At 44.9% G+C, this 26286-nt stretch overlaps 1 protein-coding gene across 1 annotated transcript in view; it reads right to left on the bottom strand.

The window, feature by feature from the left end:
• The window catches only part of RTTN (rotatin), a 2784523-nt gene that overhangs the window by 2010101 nt on the left and 748136 nt on the right, over nt 1–26286 (bottom strand). The window contains exon 16 of the mRNA XM_069620779.1: nt 6041–6166. Within this exon, the coding sequence (XP_069476880.1) occupies nt 6041–6166 (126 nt within the window). The remainder of the gene's footprint in view (nt 1–6040; nt 6167–26286) is intronic.

Raw genomic sequence — 26286 nt, 5'->3', positions numbered from 1 at the left:
ACTAATGCTTGTATCTCCGAGAGACGTCGTGCTGAAGTGATAGCTATCAGAAAAGCCAACTTCCACGATAAGAACTTCATAGACGAGGAAGCCATCGGTTCAAAGGGGGCTTTCATTAGCCCCGCCAACACCAAGTTAAGACTCCAGGTCGGAGGAAAGCGTTTAATCGGTGGAAATGTACGGAATAAACCTTTCATGAAGTGCTTTATCAGCCTATCACTAAACAAGGGGGACGACTGTCTTCTCCGCATGAACCTTGAAATGGCTGCTAGGTGTACTTTTATCGACGAAAAAGATAACCCACTCTCCGCCAAATGCAGCAAATATGGAAGAAGTTGTTCCGAAGTTATATTCAGGGGCTGTAATCCCGGTTGATTTTGACACCACATGCACAATCTCCTCCACTTGCATGCATACGAAGTGGACGGAGCTCGCGTGGCTTGCAGGATTCAATGGCAATCTGACGAAATACTCAGGGTACCAAACTCTGAGAAGTCAGGAGTCAAGCTGTGTGGTTGAGAATGTCCGGGTCGTGATGCCACACTGTTCCCTTGTCCCAGGACAGGAGGTTCGGGACTTTCCGAAATGTTATTGGTCGCGCTATTGACAGCTGCAGCAGGTCGGAGAACCATGCTTGTCTCGGCCAATAAGGAGCCACTAGGATCACTCACACCTGTATCTGTGAATCCATTGCAGGGTCCTCCGAATGAGAGGAAACTGGGGAAAGGCGTACAAAAACTTGTCCGTCCACGGGAAGGAGAACGCTTCCCCCAGCAAACCTGTGGCCATCTGCTGGCGTACAGTTCGCATTTTCTGTTCTCCTTTGTTGCAAAGAGATCCAGAGGAGGATGCCCCCACTTTCTGAAAATCTCTGACAACTAAAGGTTGTCCAGTTCCCATTCGTGTATTTGGTCCATTTCCCTGCTGAGGGAATCCGCTTGCTCCTGCTTTATTCCCGGAAGATGGTGGGCTACGATGGTTATATTGTGTTGTAGAGCCCACTGCCATACTTTCTGAGCCTCGGTGGAAAAGGGTTCTGGAGCGAGTACCTCCCTGTTTTCTCAAGTAAAACATTGTCGTCGTACTGCCTGTTAATATTCTCACTAGCGAGCCCTTTATGTGCGGTAGAAAGGCTTTCAGGGCCTAATGCACTGCCCTCAACTCCAGTATGTTGATATGAAGGAGCGATTCATTCGGTGACCACCGACCTTGCGTTTGGAGAGTACCCATATGTGTTCCCCACCCAGTCAGCGACGCGTCCGTCACTATGGTGATGTGGAACTCCGGTTCTTGTAGGGGTACTCCCCTGGATAGGTTCTGGAAGCCTTGCCACCATCGAAGAGCTTGCAGGAGCTCGTAGTCGACGATCAGTTTGTCCGACCAAAGTCCCTGGGTCTGGGTCCATCTGTCCGCCAGGAACTCGAACTGGCCTCATGAAAAGGCGGCAGTTGTTCACTAAAGGGATGCACGACGCCATCGCACCCAGTATCGACATATATCTCCTCACTGACACTTTGGTGTTGACCTTCATTGTTTTGCCAGCTAGTTGAGTCTGTGGATTCTGTCCACGGACGGTTTTACCAATGCCGACTGAGTTTCGAACTGTGCACCCAAGAACACCAAGCTTCTCGACTGAGTCAACGAGTACTTCTCGAAGTTTTTTGCAAATCCTAGTCATCGCAAAAGCTGCATGGTGGCCTGTAGACTTGTTTGAGCTGCCATAGGGGACGATCCCCTCACCAACCAGTCGTCGAGGTACGGGTAAACGTGATGCCCCTGGTTTCTCAACCATGCTGCAAACGGGGCTAAACATTTCGTGAACGTCCTGGGGGAGGATTTTAGTCCAAAAGGAAGCACTGTGAACTGGAAGTGAGTCCAGCCGACCATAAACCTTAGGAACTTGCTGTGCCGTCGACGCACTGGTATGTGAAAGTATGCGTCCTGAAGGTCCAGCGACGCCAGAAAATCCCCTTGTTGAATGGATCGGATCACTTCCTGAAGTGTGAGCATTTTGAATTTTAGATTTTTCAGCGTTTTGTTGAGGTCTCGAAGGTCGAGAATGGGACGCCATTTTCCGTTGGGCTTCTTCACTACAAAGTATCGGGAATACACACCTTGACCCCTCTGCGACACAGGTATCAATTCTATAGCCCCTTTTTGTAGCATAAGCACTACCTCTTGTTTTAACACGCTCAGGTGGGGTTGAGCCGAAACCGCTGGTGGAATGTGCAGGGGGTTGCTTTTGAATTGCAAGCAATGCCCGAACTTCACAGTGCCCAATACCCACTGGTCCATGGTTATCTGTTACCATTCGTCGACACAATGCGATACCCTGCCTCCCAGGACGTTCTGACGTCTGTCATTGCTGGTCTTTAGATTGCTTATCTTTCGACGACGAGGCTTGATAATCCCAACGTCTTTTCGCGGTCTGAGAAGCCCACCTGTAACCCTGCGAGGAGTATGTCGGTCTATTGAAAGCCCAGTCCCTTGATGTTGAGAACCGGGAGTTTCCTGATGCTCCTCTAAAGGGGTGAAATGAACGAAAATGTCTTCCACTCTGGAGGGCACCCAGAGAACGCGCCGTGTCAGAGTCCTCCTTTATGCCCTTTAAGGCCTCGTCCACCTTGTCGCCAAAAAGGTCTCCCTCCCTCAAAGGGCATATCCAGCACCTTGTACTGCACTTCAGATCTAACGTCGGTGTTTTTAAGCCATGCCTGTCCCCGTAGAACCACCCCGTTGTTGACCTGTTTAAATCCCAATTCTGTCAGGTCCACAGCGATATTTATAGAATGATTAGAGGCCTCTTCCCCCTCTCGGACGAGTAACATCACCGCCTTTCTGTGTTCGTCTGGGAGATGTTCTAATATAGGTGCCAACCGGTGCCACATCTCTCTATCATACCTGGCCATTATAGCCAGAGAGTTGGCCGCCTTCACTGTCGTTGCACCCACCGACAACACCTTCTTGCCAAAGGCATCTTGTCTCCCAGCCTCGTTCTCCTGAAGGAGTGGTGCATGTGTGTTGTGGGATCTTGCCTTTCTCGCTGCAGCCGCTGACACCACCGACTCTGGGGTTGGTTGAGAGGACAAACATTTGGGAGTGGATTCGGGAGCCTTACATTTCTTCTACAGTCTACCTTTTATTGCGGGATCTGAGAAGGGAATGACGCATCATCTGTAGACCCTCTTGCCACACATGATCTAGGATGGGAACTTAGAACACCGACCTCCTTCTCTTCCCCATATGGTCTCCTCCTCCTGGGCCAATCCGAATTCGGTACAAGCCTTACTCCTCATGGCATGGAAATACCCAATGTCGTCCAGAGGCGACGGCTAAGCTGGGCTTCTTCTGGGAAATATCCGATATGGACCTTGTGTCTGATTCTAAGTCCAGCAGCTCTCCTTCCTCCGGGCGTGCACATGGGAGGCCTTCACGGGCCGGAATTGCCGTCGGCACCGTCGGAGCTGGTCGATGGGAAGGACCCGGCTCGTCGATGTCCGGTATCGTCAGAGCTGCCACCTGAGGTAACTTCCCATCCAGCTTCTTTAATAAGGTCTGCAATATAGATAGAACTTCCAGCGATAGAACAGTCTGAGGGTTAAGCAATGGGGTTGTAACCGGGATATTTGTTCCGCTCGAAAGAGTCAGTCTGCTAACCCCTTGTAGCCGCAGCTCCGCAGGTCCAGCTACCCTCTCACACTCGTCATCCACAGAGGATATGGACAAGGTCGCCTCCTGCTGCAACAAGGATTCCGGCAAAACCGGGTTGTATACTTCCGGCCGCCAGGCCGCCTATGGAATCTCCGTCGACGAGGCTAAACTTTGCCCAGTCGTCGTCATCGTAGCCGTCGTCGCCTGCGGCAGAACACCAGACGAAACCAACTGTGTCATCGGTAGCGAGAGAGTCGATGACCGCCCTCTCGTCAACGACGGTGTATCTGCGCAGCTCCTGGAGGCGTTCTGCCTTTTTTGAACTTGACCTATGATGATCACCTAAGGAGGACCTTGACTTCTCTTTCCTCTTTTTTTGATGAGGACGACGACAAGGTTTTCTCTTTTAGTGAAGCTTCTTTTGTGGAATGCTTCTCCGAAGACCCTTTCTCCGCAGGGCATGGTTTCTTCACTGGGGGTTCAGCTGATGCTGAACGGCGGGGGGCCTCCCCAAGGATTTTGTTGTCGAGGCCAAGCTACGCGTGGAGCCTACCTCCGAAGGGGGGTACGCACCCGCTCCGTCGTTCAACCAGGTCACCAATCGCCGACTTCGGTCTTTAAGAGTCTTCTGGGAGAACCCCTTACAGATGTCACACTTGTCTGCCGAATGGTGAGGGTGGAGACAATATATACAGTCCATATGGCCATCTCCTTCATACACTTTCTTTAGCCTGCATGTAGCGCACGGGCGGAAAAGAACTTTTCCAGACATTAGGAAAAAACACGACGAAACAACCTAGTCAAAATAGTAGAATACGCGAGGTGATCCCACTACTTTGGAAGACGGTTGAAATCTGAAGGGAGCCGCGGGGGCGGGGCATTTATACCGCTACGTCCTATCGGGGCATGCGTAAGCAGCCCAAAACGACGTAGGCAGGACACAAAAGTGTCTACGTTTTTTTCTATGGAAAACGGCTTTATAAGTGTACCGAGGGGTCCCAGTCTGACGACGAGGAATATTCTAAGCATGTGAATCCATGAAAGATCCACTGATGGAGAAACTCAATGTCTCCAGAGCTCTGGTCCTCTCAAGACTGGACTACTGCAACAGCCTCTTCCCCAATGTTCCTTTATTTTCCCTTTGCCCCCTTCAACTAATCCAAAATAGGACTGCAAGACCTATCCTTGACCTCAAGCACAGGGACCGCATCTCGCCAGCCCTAAAATCTCTCCACTGGCTCCCGGTTGCTGCTAGGATCAAATTCAAGACCCTTTGCATCAACCACGAGGATTTCTGGGGCCTAGGACCCTGCTACATCAAACTCTCTCTCCCCAACTACCTTGCTGCGAAAGCCCTTCGGTCTTCTAGCTCAAACTCTCTGCAGATCAGACACTTCTCTAAGCAGAGAGTGGGGGGTGGAGGGAGTAGATCTCTCTCCTCCAAAGGAGCCTCCCTCTGGAACGGTCTCCCTGCCGTTCTCAAGCTTAAGCCATATCTCCTTAAATTCCGGAAGCTCCTTGCAACCTTCCTTTTCTCTTCTTCCTTCCCTCTCCCCTACTAACACCCACGTCTGATGCAGTGACTGGCTGCCTACAGGGCACCAGGCCCCCCCACACCATCCACCCCCTTCCTCGCACTTAGCATGTGGACCTTCACCACCCTGCACCCCAATCAATTTCTGGCATTTGCCCTCCTGGCTTCCCCTTAGCACTCGCCTAGCCCGTGGGGCCCTCTCCCCCCCCCCTCCTCCACCGCCCCTTTTACTTGCACGTTCTCCTCTTTACCCTGCACTTCACTTTCCACCCTCGCACTTCTTGTTACTCTACTTGCACAATCCGAATGTCACAAGGCCTCGTAGGACCATTATTATCTTTCTCCCTTGTCCCCCACCCCTATTTTGTCTTGTGGCGTGAAACACAATTTGTTGTATAGGTGCCTTACAAATATCCAATAAATAAATTTGTAAACCTTCCCAAGCCCGATTTTAACCACCCTCTTCCCCAACCCTGAAGCACCTTACCCATTAGATCGGACTTGGGAGTATTTACTAAACGGTAAGCTGGGTAGTCACAAATTGCAATCTGATTATTTGGAACACAAAATTATGGGTTGTGATGTGTTTTTACGAGTGGAAGCCTGAAATAAACAAACTGACTGACATCCTGATATGGAAGGATCAAACCAATTATGTGACGAAGCACTAAATCAGCACACTGACCAGATGCAATTCCTCCATAGAAATGAAGTTGTGCATGCTATGGCCTACTTCATTCTTGCCACAAGTAAAATGTGTTTATATTAGACTATTGCTTTATTATCAACTTATGTCAACACGGAATAACACAAGATATCAGACATGTTGTTTTCTAGTAGTCTGTAAAACATCACCTCATTACTAGAATCCTGCAGTCCAAATGTTGAAATCTCATACAGCACTTTCGGATGTAAAAGAAAATGAACTCCATGGCAAATGGAAGACACGGTCTTGGTGGCATTCTGAACCCCCAAACATTCCTTTAAAAGAAAAAAGAAACACTAATTATACACTGGTGCTTGTAACATATACAAGGTCTCTCACTTTGGTTAATTGCAGAATGTGTAAAGACCACTGGCTTTTGGCACAGAGAGCCCAATAATAAAACATTAAAAGAATGATATTTCCTGGCCACTTAGCTACCTTTTGTTCCCACCCTTCTGCTTTCAACAAGAGTGTTCCAGCCTTTTTTCATAAATTAAATCAGGCCAGGGTAAGGAGAGCAGGCAATGTTGCGATTGGAGAGGATACTTCTTGAAATGAGTCACCCGGAGGGGCAGGTTGACCCGGGAGTTTTCTTGCATTTCCCTCATCTCTAAATCAAAAGGGTTTTTAATGATTGGAAATTGAAATGGATTCTGTTCCCTGGCATTTACAGCTTCTGAGTATTCTGGAGAAGAGTATGAGGAGTCGAACTATTAGGAGTTTTAGGTCCATCCTATATTGATACGATTATAGATACATTTGATCCAAAAATGATGAAATATAAAAACAAGTTGGAAAAGCCCCATGAAAGAAATGATCAGTGTAAATGTGGGGCTGACGTGTGTGAAGAGCAAAAACACAAATGAGTGGCAGTTTAATCTAAAGGGGCTAAAGCTTGTGCACAGATTAAAATTTCTTGAGGTGATACTGAGGGAAAAGCAAGATAATTTGTTGGCCAAGGTGTGGGCTGCAAGGTACATATTAGCAAATACAGATTGCTAAATGCCTAAAACAATAGATACGTTCCAGGCAGAGTTAAAGAGGTGGGAGAGGAAATGTCCTTCTGATCTATTGTAGATTGCCTTTGGGCTCACTATCATGGAAATGAGGAAGCACAAGCTCTAACGTATGGTACACACTGCCTTACTGACATTTAGGGCGTGTTTGGTGGGAATGTGGCAAATGAGAATTTACACATGCAGCGTCTCGAGTCATAGGACACTCTAGGAACTAACCGCACTTTGGACCTTGGACAAATATCCAGGGACTGCCAAAGGACATTGTTTCCTCCCTGGCAAAAAAAAACCCAAAGGAGATTTAAGGCTCTCTATGGACCCAGGGGGGATGCCTCTGGTGAAAAGGCCTCAACACTAAGGAGGGCAGGGGTGCACCGCGCAAACACATGTGGACCAATGACAAATCACAATCATGTTTGGACTATGTTTTTACAAGCTAGGAACTATGACCCACTTGTAGCGCTGTTTCCTAAACAACAACCACTCTTAGTGACAATGTACACCCCGAGTTGGGCTTGTTCTTCAGGAGCAACACGTAAATTAAATAATAAGCGTAAATGCGCTAGTATTGTCACAAATATTCAAGGTAATAAGACTTGTATGGTCCGATGCAAATGTTGAGAAACTCAATAGCTACATCTGTTTGCGGCAGGGGTGGGTAATAACCCTGCTCTTGCACCATAATTGGGATAGGTATAAGACCATACAATCACACTTTGCTCTGGTAAATTTGTGGTGTGTGACTAATTCACAGAGACATGAAGTGTGCTGTCTTTTTGATCCTTTAATACATGCCACGAGAAAACAATACTGTAGAGACAGGGTCGTGATCAGAAGAGCCAAACAATTGTCTAGCATTGAATGGAGAGTTGCTAACATCTTGCTCTTCACCAAATATAAAAACTGTCTCCAGTGCTCTTCACACAGTGCCAACTGGAAATCCATGTTAAAACCTTTACATTCTGATGACAACAAAAGGTTTTTGACCTACTACCGATGGTATTTGGCTGGCCACACAAGCAAAGCACTCAATTCCATTTCCGAATCCGCTTGGCTCACCCATATATTGTCATTGTATTATCAAAAAAGAAATGTGCAAACCAAAATGAGTGTGCAGACGAACACCTCAGTCAATGGGCCATTGATATTGGACTTCGATCTTGAGGATATATGGGGAATTATTGTGAGACTACGATCTTCCAGAGTCTCAGGCCCAGATGCTGTTCCCAATATTGTGTATAAATCCAACCCTGACTATTGGGCCGGGATTCTAAAACTTTGGTTTAGGCATATCATATCCAACCGAATAATACCTAGTAGTTGCAGAGATTCCATATTGATCCCTGTGCATAAGAAGGGTGGTATGAAGGACCCCACAAACTATCGGCTTCTGGCCATGCTGGGCACAAGTTCCAAGGTCTTTGCTTCACTGATTTTGAGGAAATTGAATGCCTCGACTGAAGCCCGTGGCTGTCTTAAAAAAAAGATCCAAACAGGCTTCAGAAAGAACCAGAGTAAGGCACTTAGCACTTGTGCACTGCAATATCTAGCTTCTGAGTTTGCTGTGAGCAAGCGAAAACTGTATGAGTGTTTTGTGGACTTTCCAAGGCCTTTGATTCCGTCTCCCGGCCTCTGCTTTGGAACAAATTACGCCAATGTGGCCTGTATTCCTCACTCCTTTATTTTATCACGGCTTTGTATCAAGACACCACAGTGTCTGTCTGCTTGAACCAGGAGGGTGTCATCTCATCTCAGAACCAATGTCGGACTTAAGCAGGGGTGTGTATTGGCACACCTGCTGTTCAACCTTTATGTTTCAGTTCTGGATGAACCTTTGGGAGGGATCCGTAATTTTGCACCTCAGATCGGAACTGAGTCTATCTCATGGTTAATGTATGCGGACGACACTGCCCTTATGGATTGTACACAGATTGGGTTACAGCGTTTTATCTATGCTCTGCAAGACTACACGTCCGTTAACCAGCTTGGTATAAATGTTGTTAAGACAAATGTAATGGTAATCAGTGGTAGAACAAATTCCAAGAAACCCTGTTTGCAAACTCAACAATTCCACCCTGGAAGTCGTAAATATATATATCTGGGTTTTCCTATCCGAGCCATCCCCACTAGTTATGACTAGTAAGAATATGTCAAGACTAAAATCATGCAGAAATGGCTGGGGATTAAACGCTTTGTGGCCAGACAGGGTGGGAATAACATTGACGGTTTGTTGACTGTATATACCACCATCATTGTTCCTGGGTTAATGTATGGCCTTGAATTACTATCAGAACCCCATGTAGGTTGGCTGAAAAATCTTGAGGGAAAAATACTTAGGTCGATCCTTGGGGTCCCTAATGCAGTACCGGTGGAGGCTCTCCGCTGTGAACTGAGTATACAATCAATACGGTCCATCTGGTGCTCTAAACATTATAAGTTATATCTTTCGCTTATTTCCATTCCAGCTAATAGTGAGACTCTGGAGAAATCTTTCTCCCATAAGTATCAGGCTCTTTGTCTCAATCCGTTCCTGTCTGCATTAAAAGCAACTGCTCACACTCATTTTGGTAACGTCGACCTGGCATTGGACATCAATCTTACCACTGTTAATGACTGGATTGCTCCTGAAACATGGATCAAGCTGAAGCAGAGGACACAGGTTTGGGACACCGCATGTACCATTTCTTTTATTTTTTTTTAAACTATTTTATAGAGAGTCACATCAGAAAAGAGCCGTTACAGATTCAACATAGTATCACAACAAGATCAGCATCTTGGTTTCAGTAAACACAGTACATAGTACATGGTGGATCAAGGTGTTGACAAGGGTGTGAAGTCATTATCCGAAAGCATATTATATAAGTAGCTTCTAAACAGGGCCCAGATGTCTTTAGGGCAGCAAGTTGCAGATACAGTCAATATAAATTGTTCTTCACATTCATTAACCATTGTGAGGTCCCTGAGGAAGTCATCCGTGCGATGTGAATTAGCAGATTTCCAGCACTTTAATGTTTACGCGTTTTGCAACCACACAATTAACATTAAATAATCTTCGGGTAGTCTCGCCACCTTACCAACGTCACCAAACAGGTATTTCAGGGGGGCAGGAGATGCAGGGATTGATGTGATTTCCTCAAGGATGTCTGCGACCTCACCCCAAAATCTCGCAACCGACAGGCACGTCCAATACATGGAGCGTGTACCATTTCTAAACTTAATGAGAAAAAGAGGTATCTGGAATTTAGCAGACAAGGTTTTAGCACAAATACCCCTGCACTTATCTGTTAAAAATCTGTAATATAGATCTAAGAAGATTTATTAGTTATTTAATGGTTCAATATACTACCTACACATGAGTACGTTGGCGGATGGTTGAAGAAACCCTATGAGGATAGGTTATGTAGAATATGCCATTCCGCGACCGAGACATCTCGACACGTATTAACACAGTGTCCTGGTCTAAGTGTGCAATATCAAAAAGGATATCAAGCTCTTTTTATGCACATGTTGGATGTTCATGGTGATAAGTTTTGGAGCACCTTGATAGGGGCCACTTCATTAGTGATCACTAGTGTAGCACACTCTGTATTGTATTGTATTGTATTTTATATAGCGCCGGTAGCCCGTGGGCATCAGGGCGCTTGCCCTTACAATACAGCAACAACAAGACAGACATAAAGTGACAAACACTGCGCTCTATCTGGAAGAAGGCATTGAAAATGGTTGAAGGACGACCCAACACATAGTTTTATTGTGCTTTATTTGTCAATGAAATTTGCGATTCTGTTTTTAAAGAATTGTGGGTGTGTATGTAATGATTGACCATCAATAGACCTATGATGATATGTGATCCCTATGGATTAATTAAATCATCAATGTAATATGTCATGTTGTATTGTAATAGCTATTAATTCTGAATTCCTTCTCACATAGGGATAATGCAATAGTATTTTAGACATTGAGAAATGTCATGTAATTCTATTTTTCTTTTCTTTGTAAAGGAGCTTAAGGTTCAATGTTATTAACCAAATGCACAATAAATTAAAAAAAAGAAAAGACCTGAATTGGAGAAAAATCTGGTAATAAATTCTTGCAGAGGGACATTTGGATAGAACAGGTCATATGGTCTTTGTTGTAAGGAAGAAGATGAGTAAAACGTTGTTTATAACCCACAAAGTCCTCAAACGCCAAATGGGCTGCAGTGTGAAATAACTCCATGTGACAAGAAAGGCTGTTCTTTAGGCCCGCATCGAAAAGGCGTCATAGCAGCTGCAGCCAGGCAATTGATGCCCGAGTCAAATGTAAAGGATGTATCTGGTGAGGATCTTCATCAGAATATTGCACAGGCAACCACAACATCATATGAAGCTTGTTGGTTGATACATCAATAGATTAAAAAAAAATAAGAAAAGAACATACCAGGATGTGTGTGGAAAATGTGGAAGACATCCCCCCCAATGATTAGCACTAAAAAATGTTGCTGCTCTTCAAAACACACAATTCTTCAAGCAGGCTCCAATCTGGAACTGAAGAGAGAAGCACTTAGGTATGGAGGCTAGTGAATGTTTAAGAGGGCATACCATGCACGCTTGTGGAGCTGTGGCTGTGAACGCGCTTAGGTTGCTTTTCTAGTGCTTTGTAAGAAATACTCTGATCTCAGAACTGCGCGACACATATCTGAGGAGTCTATTGGAAGGGGGCAGTGAGTATCTGTACAGGTTCTTTTTGCAAGAGAACTGTATATTTGCCTATTTCTTGTGCTTGGGAAACATGCAATCCAGAGACTTGCTAATCACAGACGAGGTGGTAAACTTTGAGGGTGGTATGAATGGGGCCAATCAGGAGGCCTTTGTTGCAGAAGATTGGATCCAATGTATGTACAGCAAGTGTGCTGATCCTTTTTATTTATTTGAGATGCATGGCTTGCAAGTTAGTAGGTGGAATTCCTGTGGTTTTCTACAGCTGACCAAACCAGATCTTTAAGATTCCTAGGACTGTTTACGGTTCACTGCTTGGTTGCCTACATCGCAACAAAAAGCATTTGCAAATGTTGGTGGTCTATAAATTAGAAGAATTTTCAGTGAAATACATTGTGTAGTTTTGCAGTGGACTGAAAGGAATTTGCGATCAGTTATCGCTGCTGGCACATTCATCTTTGTTGCAAAGTGATACTTACATATGGGGGCTAGTTGTTTGAAGTTGGGTGGAATTCCTTAATGTACCACCACTCTAGTAGTCAACCACCTCAGCGTAAAATGATGTTGAATAAGCTTTTAGTAATTTCCATAGGTGCTGTTAGATCAGAAATCCATATTTGGGTCCCCATTTGCTAACTTTTGACCGTCTTTTGGTGTCCCAATTTGTTTTTTGCTCACAGGGAGACTGTTTTCAATGTATCCCTGCATCTTGGAAGTGCTGCCGTAAGTAGCCAGAATGGCTTCTATGGCAGAGGTACTGTAAAGTGCTAATGTCGTCCTTTGGTGAGTTTCCTCACCCATAAAGTATGTCAAGTATCTTGGAATGTGTATACTTTTTTGTGGCTGCACCACTGTGCAGTCTTTTTACTGTTTTGGCTGCCACTCGCTCCATGAACAAAATGGCCACCATGTGGTTTTTAAGTCTGAAGCCCTGGCCATTTTCTTTTTAGCCCTGATTTGTAAATTTCTCACCATGGGAACAGACATTTGGCTGCTCTGCACAAGCTCTGGCTAGAGCTCACCAAGGCTCCTGTGCGTGAATGGGATCCAGTTCTGACTGGGCGAGGGTTTTCCAGACGATTCAATCAAAATCCTTCTGTGTTTGTCTGCAAAACTGTCATTTGACTGGCCTCCCCTTGGGTATCGGCTAAACCTTTGAATGGATTGTGATTGGAGGACTGGGATAGCACCCCCAATCCTTTGTGCGCATGTACATCTGTGGGGCTCCCAAGCCATCCAACAGAACCTATATGAAAATATATCCTGTGAAGCTCAAGAAGCCATTGTTGTAATGCGCTTGCTGAAGCTGTGCTCCCGACTCCTGAGTCCGAACTCTGCCTCCCTTCCATCCAAGAGTAGATTGCTTTAGGCTCTTCCTTGTCTATAAGGAACAGCAAAAACATATGGCCCCACAGCTCTTTGTTCTTCCCCTAAAAGCTACTGGCACCGTGTACTACAATGGGTACACAGGTGGATGCCCTTGCTGCCTGAACTGCATTTCTCCTGATGTTCTCAAGCACTAACTTTGTTATGCGTGACTGTTCTTATCATGGATACATGCAGCTGCCTTTTCTCAAAGAGGAAACCTGCATCTGTCCGGCAGGCCTTTGTTCAGACCAGCGCATTGGGTGTCCTGCTTTAAAGGGTCACCTCTGAGCAGTATCCCTGCTGCTGTTCTGTTCAGCTGCTAGTGAGTCCTCTGAAATGGGTCTTTCGTCGTCAAAAGTATTTTCTTCACACCACCAAGTCCAAGGCCACTATTTGCAGACACTGCTGCAGCAACCACCAATGCAAACAAAACTAAATGCCAACTCCTGAACTAACCTCTGCAACTCCTGGGCCTCCTCAATGTCTTCCAGCAGCCTGGCCCAGGTGCTGGGGGTTTTCTGACATCCAACCTTTGCTGGTTCGGATCTTCCTTGCCTGCAGGTTGCACCTGTATTTGTCCATCAGATGCCGGTTGATAGCGACTTATAATGCATTCTGAAGTCTTCAGTCTTCTTGGCATCATCTCTTCAAAGGCCTTTGGCCATCAAACAAAGGTGGGACTCTCCTCTTGTGGGGTCCTTCAGTGTCGCAAGCACAAAGGTTCCCTTATCTGGAGCGCCCCCGGATTCTGGTTACTTGTACTTTTGCCCATTAACAAGAAGGTGCCTACTGACTTTTGTCCTGTTCAACTATTATGAAATAACGTTTCAAACCCTTCTAAACTAACAAAACATGCTTCAATAGTTGATTTAACCGTAAAGGTTTACTGAATATCCATTTAGATTGTGATTTGAGATTGTTAGGGCTACCATAGTGTGGCTCTATGTTTTTTTTCTATCTTTTAAGTACTTACCTGTTTTGAAGATATTAAATATTATTTAAAAGACTAATATCAGTAATATACTGTGTGTACCGTCCTATATATTGTACCAATATGGATGTAAGATGTACCTTGGGATTAGCTCTCTCCCATCCTAAAAGTGAAGCCAGACGGCTCTGTCACTGATACTACTGTCACGTCCCTCGGGGCTTCCGGTATCCCCAAAGTCCCTCCCCAAACCTCCAGTCCCCATACCTCCACTCCTCTCCGTCCTCTTGCACGGATCCGGGACCCACGTGTGCACTCCTCGACTCCCCGTGTGCCAGGGCGGGTGTGCCAGCACGCTGCCCGCTCACGAAGACGCCCGCTCCATCGGCGTACTCCATGGCGGTTGCGAGATTGGCCGTGCTTCCCGCTTCCGCGTCACGTGACCAATGCCTCCCGCACGTGTTACTAAAGCACAATCACGTGATACGGGCGCGGGTCACGTGACCGGAAGACATTCGTAGCGCCAGTATTTAAACACCTGCATCTTAGCACTCAGTGCTTCACAGCTGTTTTTCTTGGACACTGTTTGGTGCTTCGTTAGTTTATGTTTGGATCGTGTGGAAACTGACCTCGGATTGCATTACAGACTGTATTGGATTTCCCTGACTTCTGGCTTTTGGATATTTGGAACTCATTACGGATCACGGACTGCTTTTGGATTTCTACTTGCTACATAGTACTACGTTTTCTGGATTTCCTTGCCTGGATACTAACTGCAGGTGGGCCCGGCACACGCACCTCCACCTATCCTCCTGAGCTCACTGTCTTGTGCCGGGAACGAGACACTGGTGGGTGCCGGAACCCCTTCCATAGGTTCAGGCGAATCTCCGCCGTCACCCATTGGTAAGACCATTCCACTTCTTTGTTGTTTGGTTTGTGAATGTTGTTTTTGCTTGATACTTAACAGGTGATTTTATTGCAGTGGTCCAGGGGTTCCCAGAAGTCCGCGGCCCCAGAAGAACATCTCCCACCTGTGGCCTCAAAGGTTGTATAGAGAGTGATTTGGACTATCTCTGTGCGGCACTTGTGGACAGAGGTCTCTTCTGCCTACACGACAGTCAAGACACAACAACTACTGAGAGAGTCCGATTTAATTTAAGATAAAGCCTGCCTAATAGGTTGGTGAGCTACGGCTAACATTATGGTGCAGAATGTGAGCCAGACCCTTTCGTTAAAAAAAGGGTACATCTAGGTTGAGAGCAAGGGAAATCAATATAGTGTGGAAGAATTAGAATTCAAAAAATAATCTTTTACCATCCTCCCCAGAGCCTTGATCAGTGTCTGAAACTGCGAGCAAATCAGTATTTGGAGTGAAAGAATAGCTGAGCATCCCAAATCAGATGAGTCAAAAAGGGATGACACCTGTGGATCAGCTATAGGGGGAGTTTCAAAGGATCTACAACATTCCCAAAAGGTGTGGTTGAGGATAGTAGCAGAGGAGGGGCGAGATGTGGAGAAGTAGAATGCCTGACAAAAGAGAAAAGGAACTGAGATGGAATTCAGGGCATCATTGATACCAGACAAACAATGTTGAAGACCTCCAAAAAAAATGGGACTTCGTGAAGGTCTCAAATGTACACATGATACCAAAGAATCCAGCCTGGTTGGTGGGGTGATCTTAAGTGGATGAAAACTCATACATGCCGACATCTGTGTTTGCTGTGTTGAAAATGCATCATGGGCAATGAGCCAACTCCCATTTCAAGGCATTGTGACTACGGCCACATTTCCTGGGGAGCAGGGTGGGTGCAAAGTACATGCCAAAGAGGATCTGGGTGAGTGTGTTTTTTTCAATTTGTAATAGGATGTTTTCCTTTGCAACAGGTCTTGGAAGACTCTAAAACAGGAGCACCAGACACTCACTGTCACCTAAACAACCTCATCTCTGATGGCTTATTGGCCTCCTGAAGACTTGTCCTGACCCCAATGAAGAGCTGAAGGCTCCAACTGACAGAATACTCTAAATCTCTAGAAGGGATTCTGGGGGAAACTAAAGATACTGATCTTGTATCTGTCTGGCGCTTTCTGGTCAGCAAGACAAATTTCTGGTACTCAACACTCTTTCTTGGCATAACCCAACCCACAGTACCTATGAAGGAGATAGTCACACAATTCTTTGACTCGGGGCACCACAGTTGCTGAAAAGCCCCTGGGAGGATAAGGTTCAGCAAGAACTTCCGGACCACTGATAGGGAACCAATTTACATCAGAGTACAACGCCACTACAACTACCCCGGAGGAATCGCTGGCGTACAGTCAAGCAGCTGCCTCAGAACTTCAAATGAACATACAGTATAGGACTATTGTTAGGCAGAAACCTGTGCAGTTCCCTTTGGGAACACTGCAAAAGATTTAGGACTACAGGTGTTAGCAATAAACCTACTTGGTAGCAGTCTGTACCACCCAGATTTACCTGGTAGCTGTGGCTGAGCAGTCCGACTTCCCTCAAGAAGAGTTAGGCAGTATGCAAAGTATACACAATAGGCACTCAGATACAATAGCACAAGCAAACACTGACCAGAGCTTTGGTATCAAAGTATATACTTATTTATTTAAACACACACTGTTTCAAACACTCCAGCACTCTTATTTGTAAAACACTCTAAACACAGTTACTATGATGATATATACAACCCTTATTCCTTATCAGACAAGTCTTAGTTAACACCACTTATTTCCAGACAGAGGTGAGCGCTTAACTATAGATGGCACTCCAATAAGTTCATGAAAAAGGGAGGGAAAAAGGCAGAATATGTGAAGATACACCACTCTAAGATTTAGGAACACTTTTAGCAAGGCAGAAGAGCAAAAGTCACTTGTGAGCCAAAGTCCATCGGCTGGGCCCCCTCTTAGAGAGAGTAGAGCACAAATGCGCCCAAGATCACACAGTTACACTAGGCTTTGAAAGTCTTGCAGATAGTTCGAAAAGAGTTGAGAGAGGCTCAGAAAAGTTTAGCCAGGGTGTCCCAGGCTAACCCAGGTTCGAAAGCCGGGGGCTAAATCTACCCCGTACAGTTGGTGGCAAGGGAAGCCAGGCAGAACACGGTACCTTACGTGGGAAGGATCCTCCAGCGGTGGCAGTTGTTCCTGGCAGCGGGTGCAAGTCTTGGTGTCGTCCAGGGGAAGAGAAGATCTCGACTTGGAGGAAAGATGAAGGTCGTTGCACTGCCAGGGAAGAAACCAGCCGCAGAGTTTTCTGGTTAAAGGTATTACCCTTTATTTCGCGGTCGTGGTAAAATGTGGTATTCCGGTTGCCGGGGTGCTTGGCACAGGCAAGGCGGCCACGAGATGCGTCGAGAAGGTGAAAAGACGGTGAAACTGGTTATCCCCACCAGTCAAAGGAAGAAGACTCTCCGGCGGGAGATATCCTCTGTCGTTGGGAAAAGTGGTGAGACGGTCCAGCAGGGCTCCACCGGTGGTGTCGTCGTGGCAGGTCGGCTCAGCTTCTCCCTCGTCGGATTCTTAGGTCCTGTGGCGACTTCTGAAGTTCCAGTCACCAAAGCCCTGCTTTTATGCAGAAAACCCCCATTCACTCAGCCTAGCTGTCACTCAAACATGCTAAGTGGTGAGCCGGCCGGCTCACCACTTGGGCCAATCAGGACGGAGTGCGACTTGAGTCGCCTAGGCAACTCAGTCCAGGGTGCCTAAATCCCCCTCCACCCCTCCTAAGTACCCCAGACAGAGTGGCACCACTTTAGAGGGCTTCTGTGGAGAAGTCCGCCAAAAGGTGGAACAAAGGGCTCGACTTGGGTTGGAGTCACAGAAGAGAACAAACACCATTTTAGAACAGAGTTTTGTCAAAAAATACCAACCGGAGAATTAATAATAAATAAATAAACCGGCGGTATGTTCGAGGCTATCGTAATTAAATAAATAAAGATGGTAGACTCGAACAATGGGAAAATCCCATAGAGAAATATTTGCGGTTGAACATAAAAAGTAGTATCCAATGCCACCAGCCAAAACTCGATCAGGGGGGACGGAGACGTGCCCCCTCGACTAACAGACCCCAGGGCAATCGAATTGCCCCAGCCAGTACGTCCACAATATGATGGTTTGTACTGGTTCTGTTCAGAATTCAAGACTAGTAAAGTCAATGGTGACTTTACATGCCCTGGGAGACAGTCAGTCCCAGGGTATGGAGTCTATACTGGGGGGGTCACTATGACACCCCTGTGTTACTGCACTGAGGTTGCTGTGTAACACACATCACAAAAACACATGAAGCCCTATGGAGTAAAAGACCCCATAGCTCATTAAACACATCTAGAGTCAAAGGAACACACTCAAATCATGTCCAAGAGTAAGGGTAAAAGAGTCTCCATCTTGGCAGGAGAAAAAAATAAACCCCAAAAATCCAGCAAAGCTGCTGGGGGACTCACTAGGTTAGGAAATTCAGCCTTAACAGAGAATTCTCCCTAACAACTATTCTCTCAGTGTTAGTCCTGGTTTAAGTCTGGCATTGACAGACAATCAATACACATGTCAAGGAAAGCTAGAACCAAAGAAAACCAGTCCCCCTAAGAAGGATACCTTAGAATGGGGCATCCTTTCCTTACTTACCCTTGGGAGAAAATCTTAAAGCACTGGAGGGGACTAATACTACTCGACATGTCAGCAGCCTTCGACTCAGTTGTGACAAATCTACCGATCTAGCCCCTTTTCTTTCCCGGAGTGATGCTTCTTATAAGATGGAAACAGGTTATTGTTCTGAAGCTCCCACAACTTTTGCCCATTTTTTCTCAGATAAACTGGAGCCTGTTACCTATATGGGCGCCACTGCGACCAAGAACAAGGAAAGTGTCATGCAGAGAAGTGAAGGCATAACTGCGATGAGGAGGCCCTGCGAGGAGGTAAAAATTAAGCAGGAGAACCACCGTCCACAGTCTAGTTGTCCTCCCAAACAACAAAAGCAGTAAAAGGTTAAAAAGGGACAAAAATAAAAGATTATTAGCAGCAGCACTAGTAGTAGTAGCAGCAGCATAAGATACCGTAGAAGTGGAGTGACAAAAAGAAAAACAGCAGCGTCTCGATGCCCCTGGGCTGTAAGTGCGCTATACAAATGCAAATAAATAAAAAATTAAAAAATAAAGTATCCACCACGGGACGTTTATTGATTGATGCAGCCGCTAACACACAGATTCAGAAAGGAGTTTCCCAAAGCCCGCAAATGCAGAACCAGGCAGGAGACTATGGGAAGAAGCGTCCTGCTCGGGGCAATTTTACTGAGTGGTGTGCTTGGAGGCAGAGAAGGACGCAGTGGACATGTGCCCGTCCCGTCTTACTAACCCCCAGGTGAAGGACAGGCAAACAAGCTGTTAGGGAGATTTATCACTTTTATGCTTCATCCCCTCTCCTAGTGTGACCCTCAGCACGTTTTGCTAGACCTCTGGACCTTTTTCTTTCAATCCTGAATGAGGGGAGCATTTTTCCACTCATTCATTCTTGTGGGCTGTCTTTTTGAACTCTATTCTTTGTATTCTACCTGTACTATGAAGTATGTCTGCTACATAGCTCTTAAAGGCATCTGTGATTTTACTACTGCAGCACACAGCCCCTAATGGGCAGTGTTGCTGGGGACACTTAAGATCCTCCTTTAAAATTATCTTTCTATATCCTCGAGTAACTATAGTTCTGCTGTGGATGTCTGATTCTTTGGGATGGACCTACTATATACAGCACATCATGGAGACATCCAATGTGCTGCGTGCACTGGTGTATTGTCTGGTTTGGGAACTTCACGTGCGGTTTGCATGATGCCATTCTCTTAGCAAACCGAAAGTGACAGGGCAAGCCGAGACATACATTTATAAATATGTATTTCTTATTGTGCTAAATATAAAGAAGCACGTTTGCTATAATCTTGGAGTCACAAATTAGTAGAAATGGCCACCTTTCCATTAAGTAATTTGGCATTGACAAGATTGGAGTGTGTTGTCCTGACGAAGACGGGCATCAGCTATGGTCCAGATAGACACATTATGCCGTTGAAACTACTTATTGCCTAACAAGCTTTTTCTGGGTTGACACTGTGCATATTCATGTCTAAATGCCCCGGTAATCTGTAGTTGACTATTTGCACCCTACTTGCTGACAGAATGGTTATTTTCCACGTGTTCCTTCTTGGTTTCTTTTTTCTCTTGCAACATTGGAGCACCATTGATGCTATTTTTTGATAGCCAAAAGCGCATGCAAAATTCACATTCTATGTGTGAAATTATGAATATTATACTGCACATTTTTCATGTTTACTTACGAAGTCTAGTGTTGGGTGGGACTATGAGTGCCAGCCTTTCGCAAAGTGATCCCTTTCACCTGGCGTTCCCACTTTCTGGAGTTGACCATATATTGAGTCTATACGCAGTATCTAATAGCACTTTAGCCATTAGTGCTCTCTCTCTATCATGAAAGTTCAAGATGTTTTTATGAAATGAATTTATATATTAAATGTTTTTCATCTATTTGGTATCAATAAAAAAAAGTGTTATATTGTAATCGTGTTTTCAGCTATGTCTCTATTATAATTGTTTATAGCAGTTCATTCGAAGTTCTGTTCAATTTATGCACTGAGGAGTTCCGTTTGACACAACTCCCCTTTGGCATTTCATATTTCCTTCCCCGGTGTCAGCGATGAAGGGGATACCCATCCGTGTTGTTTCTTCCAATTTTGAGTGCATCACTGTGGAAAAGACGAATCCGACGAAATCTTTGCTGAGCCTGTAAGGAGACTCCAGAGATCCGATCCAACTCGCCCAGACCCCCTCATGAGAGTGTGGGACTGCAGGAAGCGAAGAAGATTGTGCAGGCGTTTCGTGTCCCATGTTAGTGCTGCAGAAAAGGCGCCAAAACTGCAGAGTGAACCAAGAAGTTACTGAAAGTCATGCCACAGGTCCTCCCTCGAGACTGAAGGCAGGACAATGGACGGGGTCTCTCAGCAGCAGTCGCACTAAGGAATCGGGAGGTCGGGTCCAGAGCTGCAACATCGCGGTGTATCCAGCACAAACATTTTCTTCTAACGTAAGGTACTTTGGGGGAAAACGTATTGCTTGTGTCCCATCGAGTCCTTAACAGGTCCCCATTGTTATTCAACTTGCTGCTTCTATAACACTAGAGACTGGAAGAAATCCACAGGAACTCTTTGTATTCTGCTGCTTATCAATACTTTGAGCCCTCTCCGAAATGCCTTTAGCTATAGTTGCATTTGGGACTTCAAAGACTTATTGGGCGAAGAACCCCTCTCCAGAACCTTGAACCAAGCTAATCTTACACTAACTAACCATTATCGTCCCTTTAAGTGACTTTACTATATGTGTTTGCAGAGTAAATGTATTAGCGTATGAACCATTAGAATCCGCAGGTGCGCGTAATATCCGATAATACGATTAACCTTGTCGTTTCCCTTTCTAACATTGCTACAAATGTAACCGCGAACAAACACAAAAGTGAAAGTGCCCTTTGAAGTGTATTCTCAAGTATTCCAATGTGTTCTAGTCTAAACGTCTAGTATTTAAAGTAATTCTGGTGTATATATAATAAATATATAATTTTATATAAATTATAAGTGTAAGTTTCTTTGGTGTGCATGTCTAACTACGGTTCAGTGTACTTACCTACAGCTCACGTCTTCCACTCAAGATAATCCTGACTGCTCTGCCACTCTACCAAGGTCCTGAGTTAGTACAGACCGATACTAAGAGTTGGAGATCTACAAACCACTGGGATATCTTACTAAAGTGTTACTACCAATAGGAATTTCAGGAAAACGGGAGGGTCTGTCCGTCTGGCAACGCAGCGAAGCTGAGGCAGTGCATGTGGGATGTTTTCCCTCACTAGTCAAAGGCCCTGCAACATTCCTGTGCGTTGCTTGCATCAGGAACATCAGAATGGCCGCCGGAAAGCATGCTGCTTGCTAAAAATCACCCAGAAGTGCGCAGTAAAAATTTGAAAAATAGGCCGCCATCCACTTTTGCCTATGTCAGTGGTAACACATGAGACCACTGCCAAAACCCATCACATTGGGCTACACACAGAGCAGCCTGAAACTACTTGAAAAAGCCAGGTTGGTTGCAAAAGAACCACAGAGGCCTTTGGAAATCTGTTTTTCTTGGTTGTCAAATTGGCAAAAATCATGGCTCACAAACCACCCAAAAGATCCAACCTCCTTGTTGGTGTTGAGCATCATTCTATTTCAATAATCCACATAAATATAATGTCAGCAGAAGTATATTTCATCAGAACAAAATCCACTTGTAAAGATACTTGCTGGAAAGAAATGTCAAAAATGGGTGCAATACCGTTACTCGCCTCCGTTAGGTGCTGGCGATCTCTAAATATGACAGGTGAAACGTGTGTCCCAAAAGCTAAATATGCCAATATGGGGTGCCACACATTGATTTCCATGTTGAAAAATGCTGGAATTGAAGATATGTTTGCTTATTTTAAAATTTGCAACTTTAATTTCCACAAGAAACAATGTCACAATTGACCATAAGGTAACCTGATTCAGCTAAACTCCAAGAGGTTTCCCACAATGAGCTTCAAACACATTCCACACCTTCTCCCTAAACAAAGGAATCTTTTCCCCTGTGCTCTGCGGAGTATCTGACAGGCAAGTGTGAAAGGAAATGGGAGGAGCACTCTGGCATGTTGCTCTGAGTGAAGACAAAGGACTCCCTTGAGCTGAATGAAAATGCTAATTCGGGTGTGACTGACACCAACTGCACAGGAAGACAAGCCCATGTGACTCTCTGACTCAGCCAAGCCTTGGAGGCGGGCCAGACTGAAAATGTGGATTTGAAACTGAAGTAATTGTATGTTTTGGGAAAAGATTTATAAAATATTGTACTGAACTGATAAAAATATGGGATTTAAAGGTTATTAAAATGTAAATTTCACCCACAGTTTAAAACTAATCTGGAACCTGTGCGACATTCAGAGACTGAACCACGAAAAAGTTCATACTCTAGCTATTGTGATTATGCTAGGAACATGAAAAATTACTGGAATATGCCCACAGGTTATGTGCATGCATGTGTAAAAATTGGTACAGAACTGACACTGAGTAACCACCCAAAAGCGCAAAAAACTGTCATTTGTGAACCAAAGCTCGTAGGAATATGAGACTTTGACAGAAGCGTACCTTAAGTAATCGGTAATGTAAATATGCATTATCAACAAGTTTGTGATATTGGAAATTTGTTTTTTATGAAAAGTAGATTTTCTGGTTAGACACAAAGGGGAGTTTTTTTCTTTGGACCATAAACACAGTGTCACTCTGACACATGATGACACCTCATGATACACTGTTCCTTTCTCAAATCAGGAGAGGGGGAATTCACTGACCTATCAGATCCTTAGAGGGTTGGGCATTGTATAATCAGCCTCCGCACCCCATTGGAAGATAAATAGGGACTGTTGAGGACCCAGAAAACACACTTTCACTCATCACTGATTTACCGAAGCGCTCTGCAGGAAGAACCTATCTCCAGAACCAGACTCCAGAACCCTGAAGCAGAGGCCCAACCCAAAAAACTGAACCCTTCTCAGTGGGCCCTTTTAAAAAAAATCTTGCAACCTGATTTAACCACTAAACTTCCACAGGGCCTAACCTCACTGATCCAACAGCCTGGCTGAGCTGTTTCGCTGCTTCTGGCCAAGAACTCTTGCTAGAACACAAGATCCAGATCAGTCCAGCAGAGCTGTAAACCAGAACACGTCAGATCCAGTCCAAGAGGCCGTGCAGACCAGAGTGCCATGCTGAGAGCAGTCCAGGTGTCCTGAATCCTGTCCGGTGGCAAGCAAAGTCCAGTCCAAACTGAAGAAAGGCAAGTGTCCTGGCGGACATAAGACGGAGTGGAGGCACCCTGCTCTGGTGGCTGGCTGTTGGGTATCTTGCATCTTCATAGCCCCTTAGTATAAGCCTATCCTTGTTGGTAAATCTTCAAAAGCGCAATCCCATTTGTAAAATCTTGATCCTTTTTGAGAAAAATCGACCTTGACTAAAACCTCTAACATTTGAACCGTACGTCCTAGAAACAAAATTTAAATGTCATTTTGAATCCAACATCCTCAGCTTTCAAAGGAACCCAAAACAACATTCCATAAAAAACAGCAATTTCTTGCTTTCAACTTCTGAATTTCGTTTTCCATCTGCTAATCATTCAACAATCATTGCTAGTGTTTCCCCGAACCTATCCAAAGAAACTCTCACTACTTCTGAATCCTATTTAGCGAATTAAAATCATTTTTAGCATTTTTCCCATTCATCCAAACCACATTCAAAAGCAATTGACCTGTTTAAAATCATTACTGTACTCTCTAAGCTTGCTGGAGGAGAATCGGGATTGAAACTGCAATTATTGATTGTTATTCCTGAAACCTGTGTGCGCTCATTCCATCTCTTCATATTGCATATTGGGGGGCGAGTGAGTAGGAACAGAGGGAAAGGGTGATTATATTGTCTTTGGTTGAATTCATATCAAGTTTTATTTCTGTGTTGCATTCTTTCCTATCATTGCATTTCATTGAACCATACAAAGTTATTCTCTGCTACAATATTCTTCCTATTCCTACTCTTAATTGATTAAAGAGGTTGTTGACATTGTAATATTATCCATTGCTGCTCATTGCATAAATATTCATAAGTGTGATGTTTAGATATTGTTCATAAATATAAAAGTGTGATATATATATATATATATATATATATATATATATTGTTCAATTCTTCAAATAAATCTTGCAAACCTCCTTCTTGGTTCAGTGAGACCGGGGGATTCAAAGAGAGGGGCGTTCTATAAGGGTACATCATCCAGAATTAAAAGAACTTTTGACATAAAAATATATAAATAAGGGTTTTCATTGGGCATCCCATACTAGGCATTGACTTAGAAAGGAGTGCTGGGTTGAAACCGGTTACATGCACCAGTGCAGCCCTAGTGCCATGGATCAGGAAGCCCGGTGAAGCCGACAAACAGAAAAGCTCGTTCATGGTTGTTGGATACAGTGGGAGGTCTGCCGAGAGAGACAGACGCTGCCCACCAGGAGAAGCAAGTCGTGCGAGTTCAGCGTCGGTCTGAAGCAGATTGTCAGTACCTCAGAGCCCACAATGACCAAACCCTGTGGCTATAGGGTAAGCTGGACAACGGAGCCAACAGGGAAAGAGATTCATGTCCAGAGGGGCTTCAGGTCCCAGTGGCGGAAGAGCAACCACATACAATGTGGGCCAAAGCAAAACCCAGGGAGAGTAATTAAAACTCCCATAACTGGACTTGACAGAAAAGAGAAATAGTCTGATAGTGTTGTGCAGCAGAGTAAACCCAACCTATCTGAATGGGCCATAATAATAAATAAACTAGCTTCAAATTGGGATACAGATCATCACCACCACTCTTTCTCGTGCCAGTGAATAGTAAACAAGATAGAATATACTTGACAGGAGAGTAAACCAAGTACACCATAAGCGGCAAGACACCAAAGGCACCAAAAGGGGGAAGAGAAATAGTACCCTTACACCAGAGACATTTTTGATTTGAAGAGGAGAAAACACGGCCAAGAAAAGCAGAAACTGGAGTCTGGGGTTTGAAGGAAAACTACGGAACTCATGGAGTTATTGGATATTATCATTTTGTATTATTTTTCCACCAGGGAAGCTGGGAACCAATCTGTTTGGATTAAAACCACGAAGAAATCTGAACAATTTGAAAAGACCATCCTTGCACAGTGGTGTTACGTTATTAGTGTTAGGGACAGTGATAGGTTTTTGGACACAACAGTGACTGAACTTTTTATTCAGACTTCCTGACAGTTTCATTGGTTTCAGTTGAGGCAGGGAAACCCCTTTTATTTTCAGGGATTGAAAGGCATTTCACCAGCCACTTTTCGTTAAATAAAAGTATATGCATGAAACCATGCAACCACTGTGTCCGAGTCTTACTTCTGATCCCTCACACAGTCCACCACAAAACACTCATCAAAAGACTTGAAGGTATCGGAAACAGCAGTACAGCACTCCTCTGGCTAAAATCCTTCTTGTCTGAAAGAACAGAAACAACATGGATAGGACTGTTTCGAATCAGCACCTCATAAAACAAGATGTGCAGTCCCACAGGGCTCATCGCTGTCACCACTACTCTTCAACATCTACATAGCCCCCCTGATTAACCTCCAATAACACTGCCTCACCTGCTACACCTACACAGATGACGCTCAAATCATATATAAAATCAACACCAACGAAGAACAAAACCCTACCCCAACTGCACCAATAAATGAAACCATTGGTTGAGCGCAAACAGCCTTAAACTCAATCCGGAGAAAACAGAAAT

Source organism: Ambystoma mexicanum, chromosome 5q, assembly GCF_040938575.1.
Source record: "Ambystoma mexicanum isolate Mex_15411 chromosome 5q, UKY_AmexF1_1, whole genome shotgun sequence".
Classification (NCBI taxonomy): Eukaryota; Metazoa; Chordata; class Amphibia; order Caudata; family Ambystomatidae; genus Ambystoma; species Ambystoma mexicanum.
The sequence above is the reverse complement of the archived record's forward strand: the minus strand, read 5'-3'. Positions and strand labels throughout refer to the sequence as shown.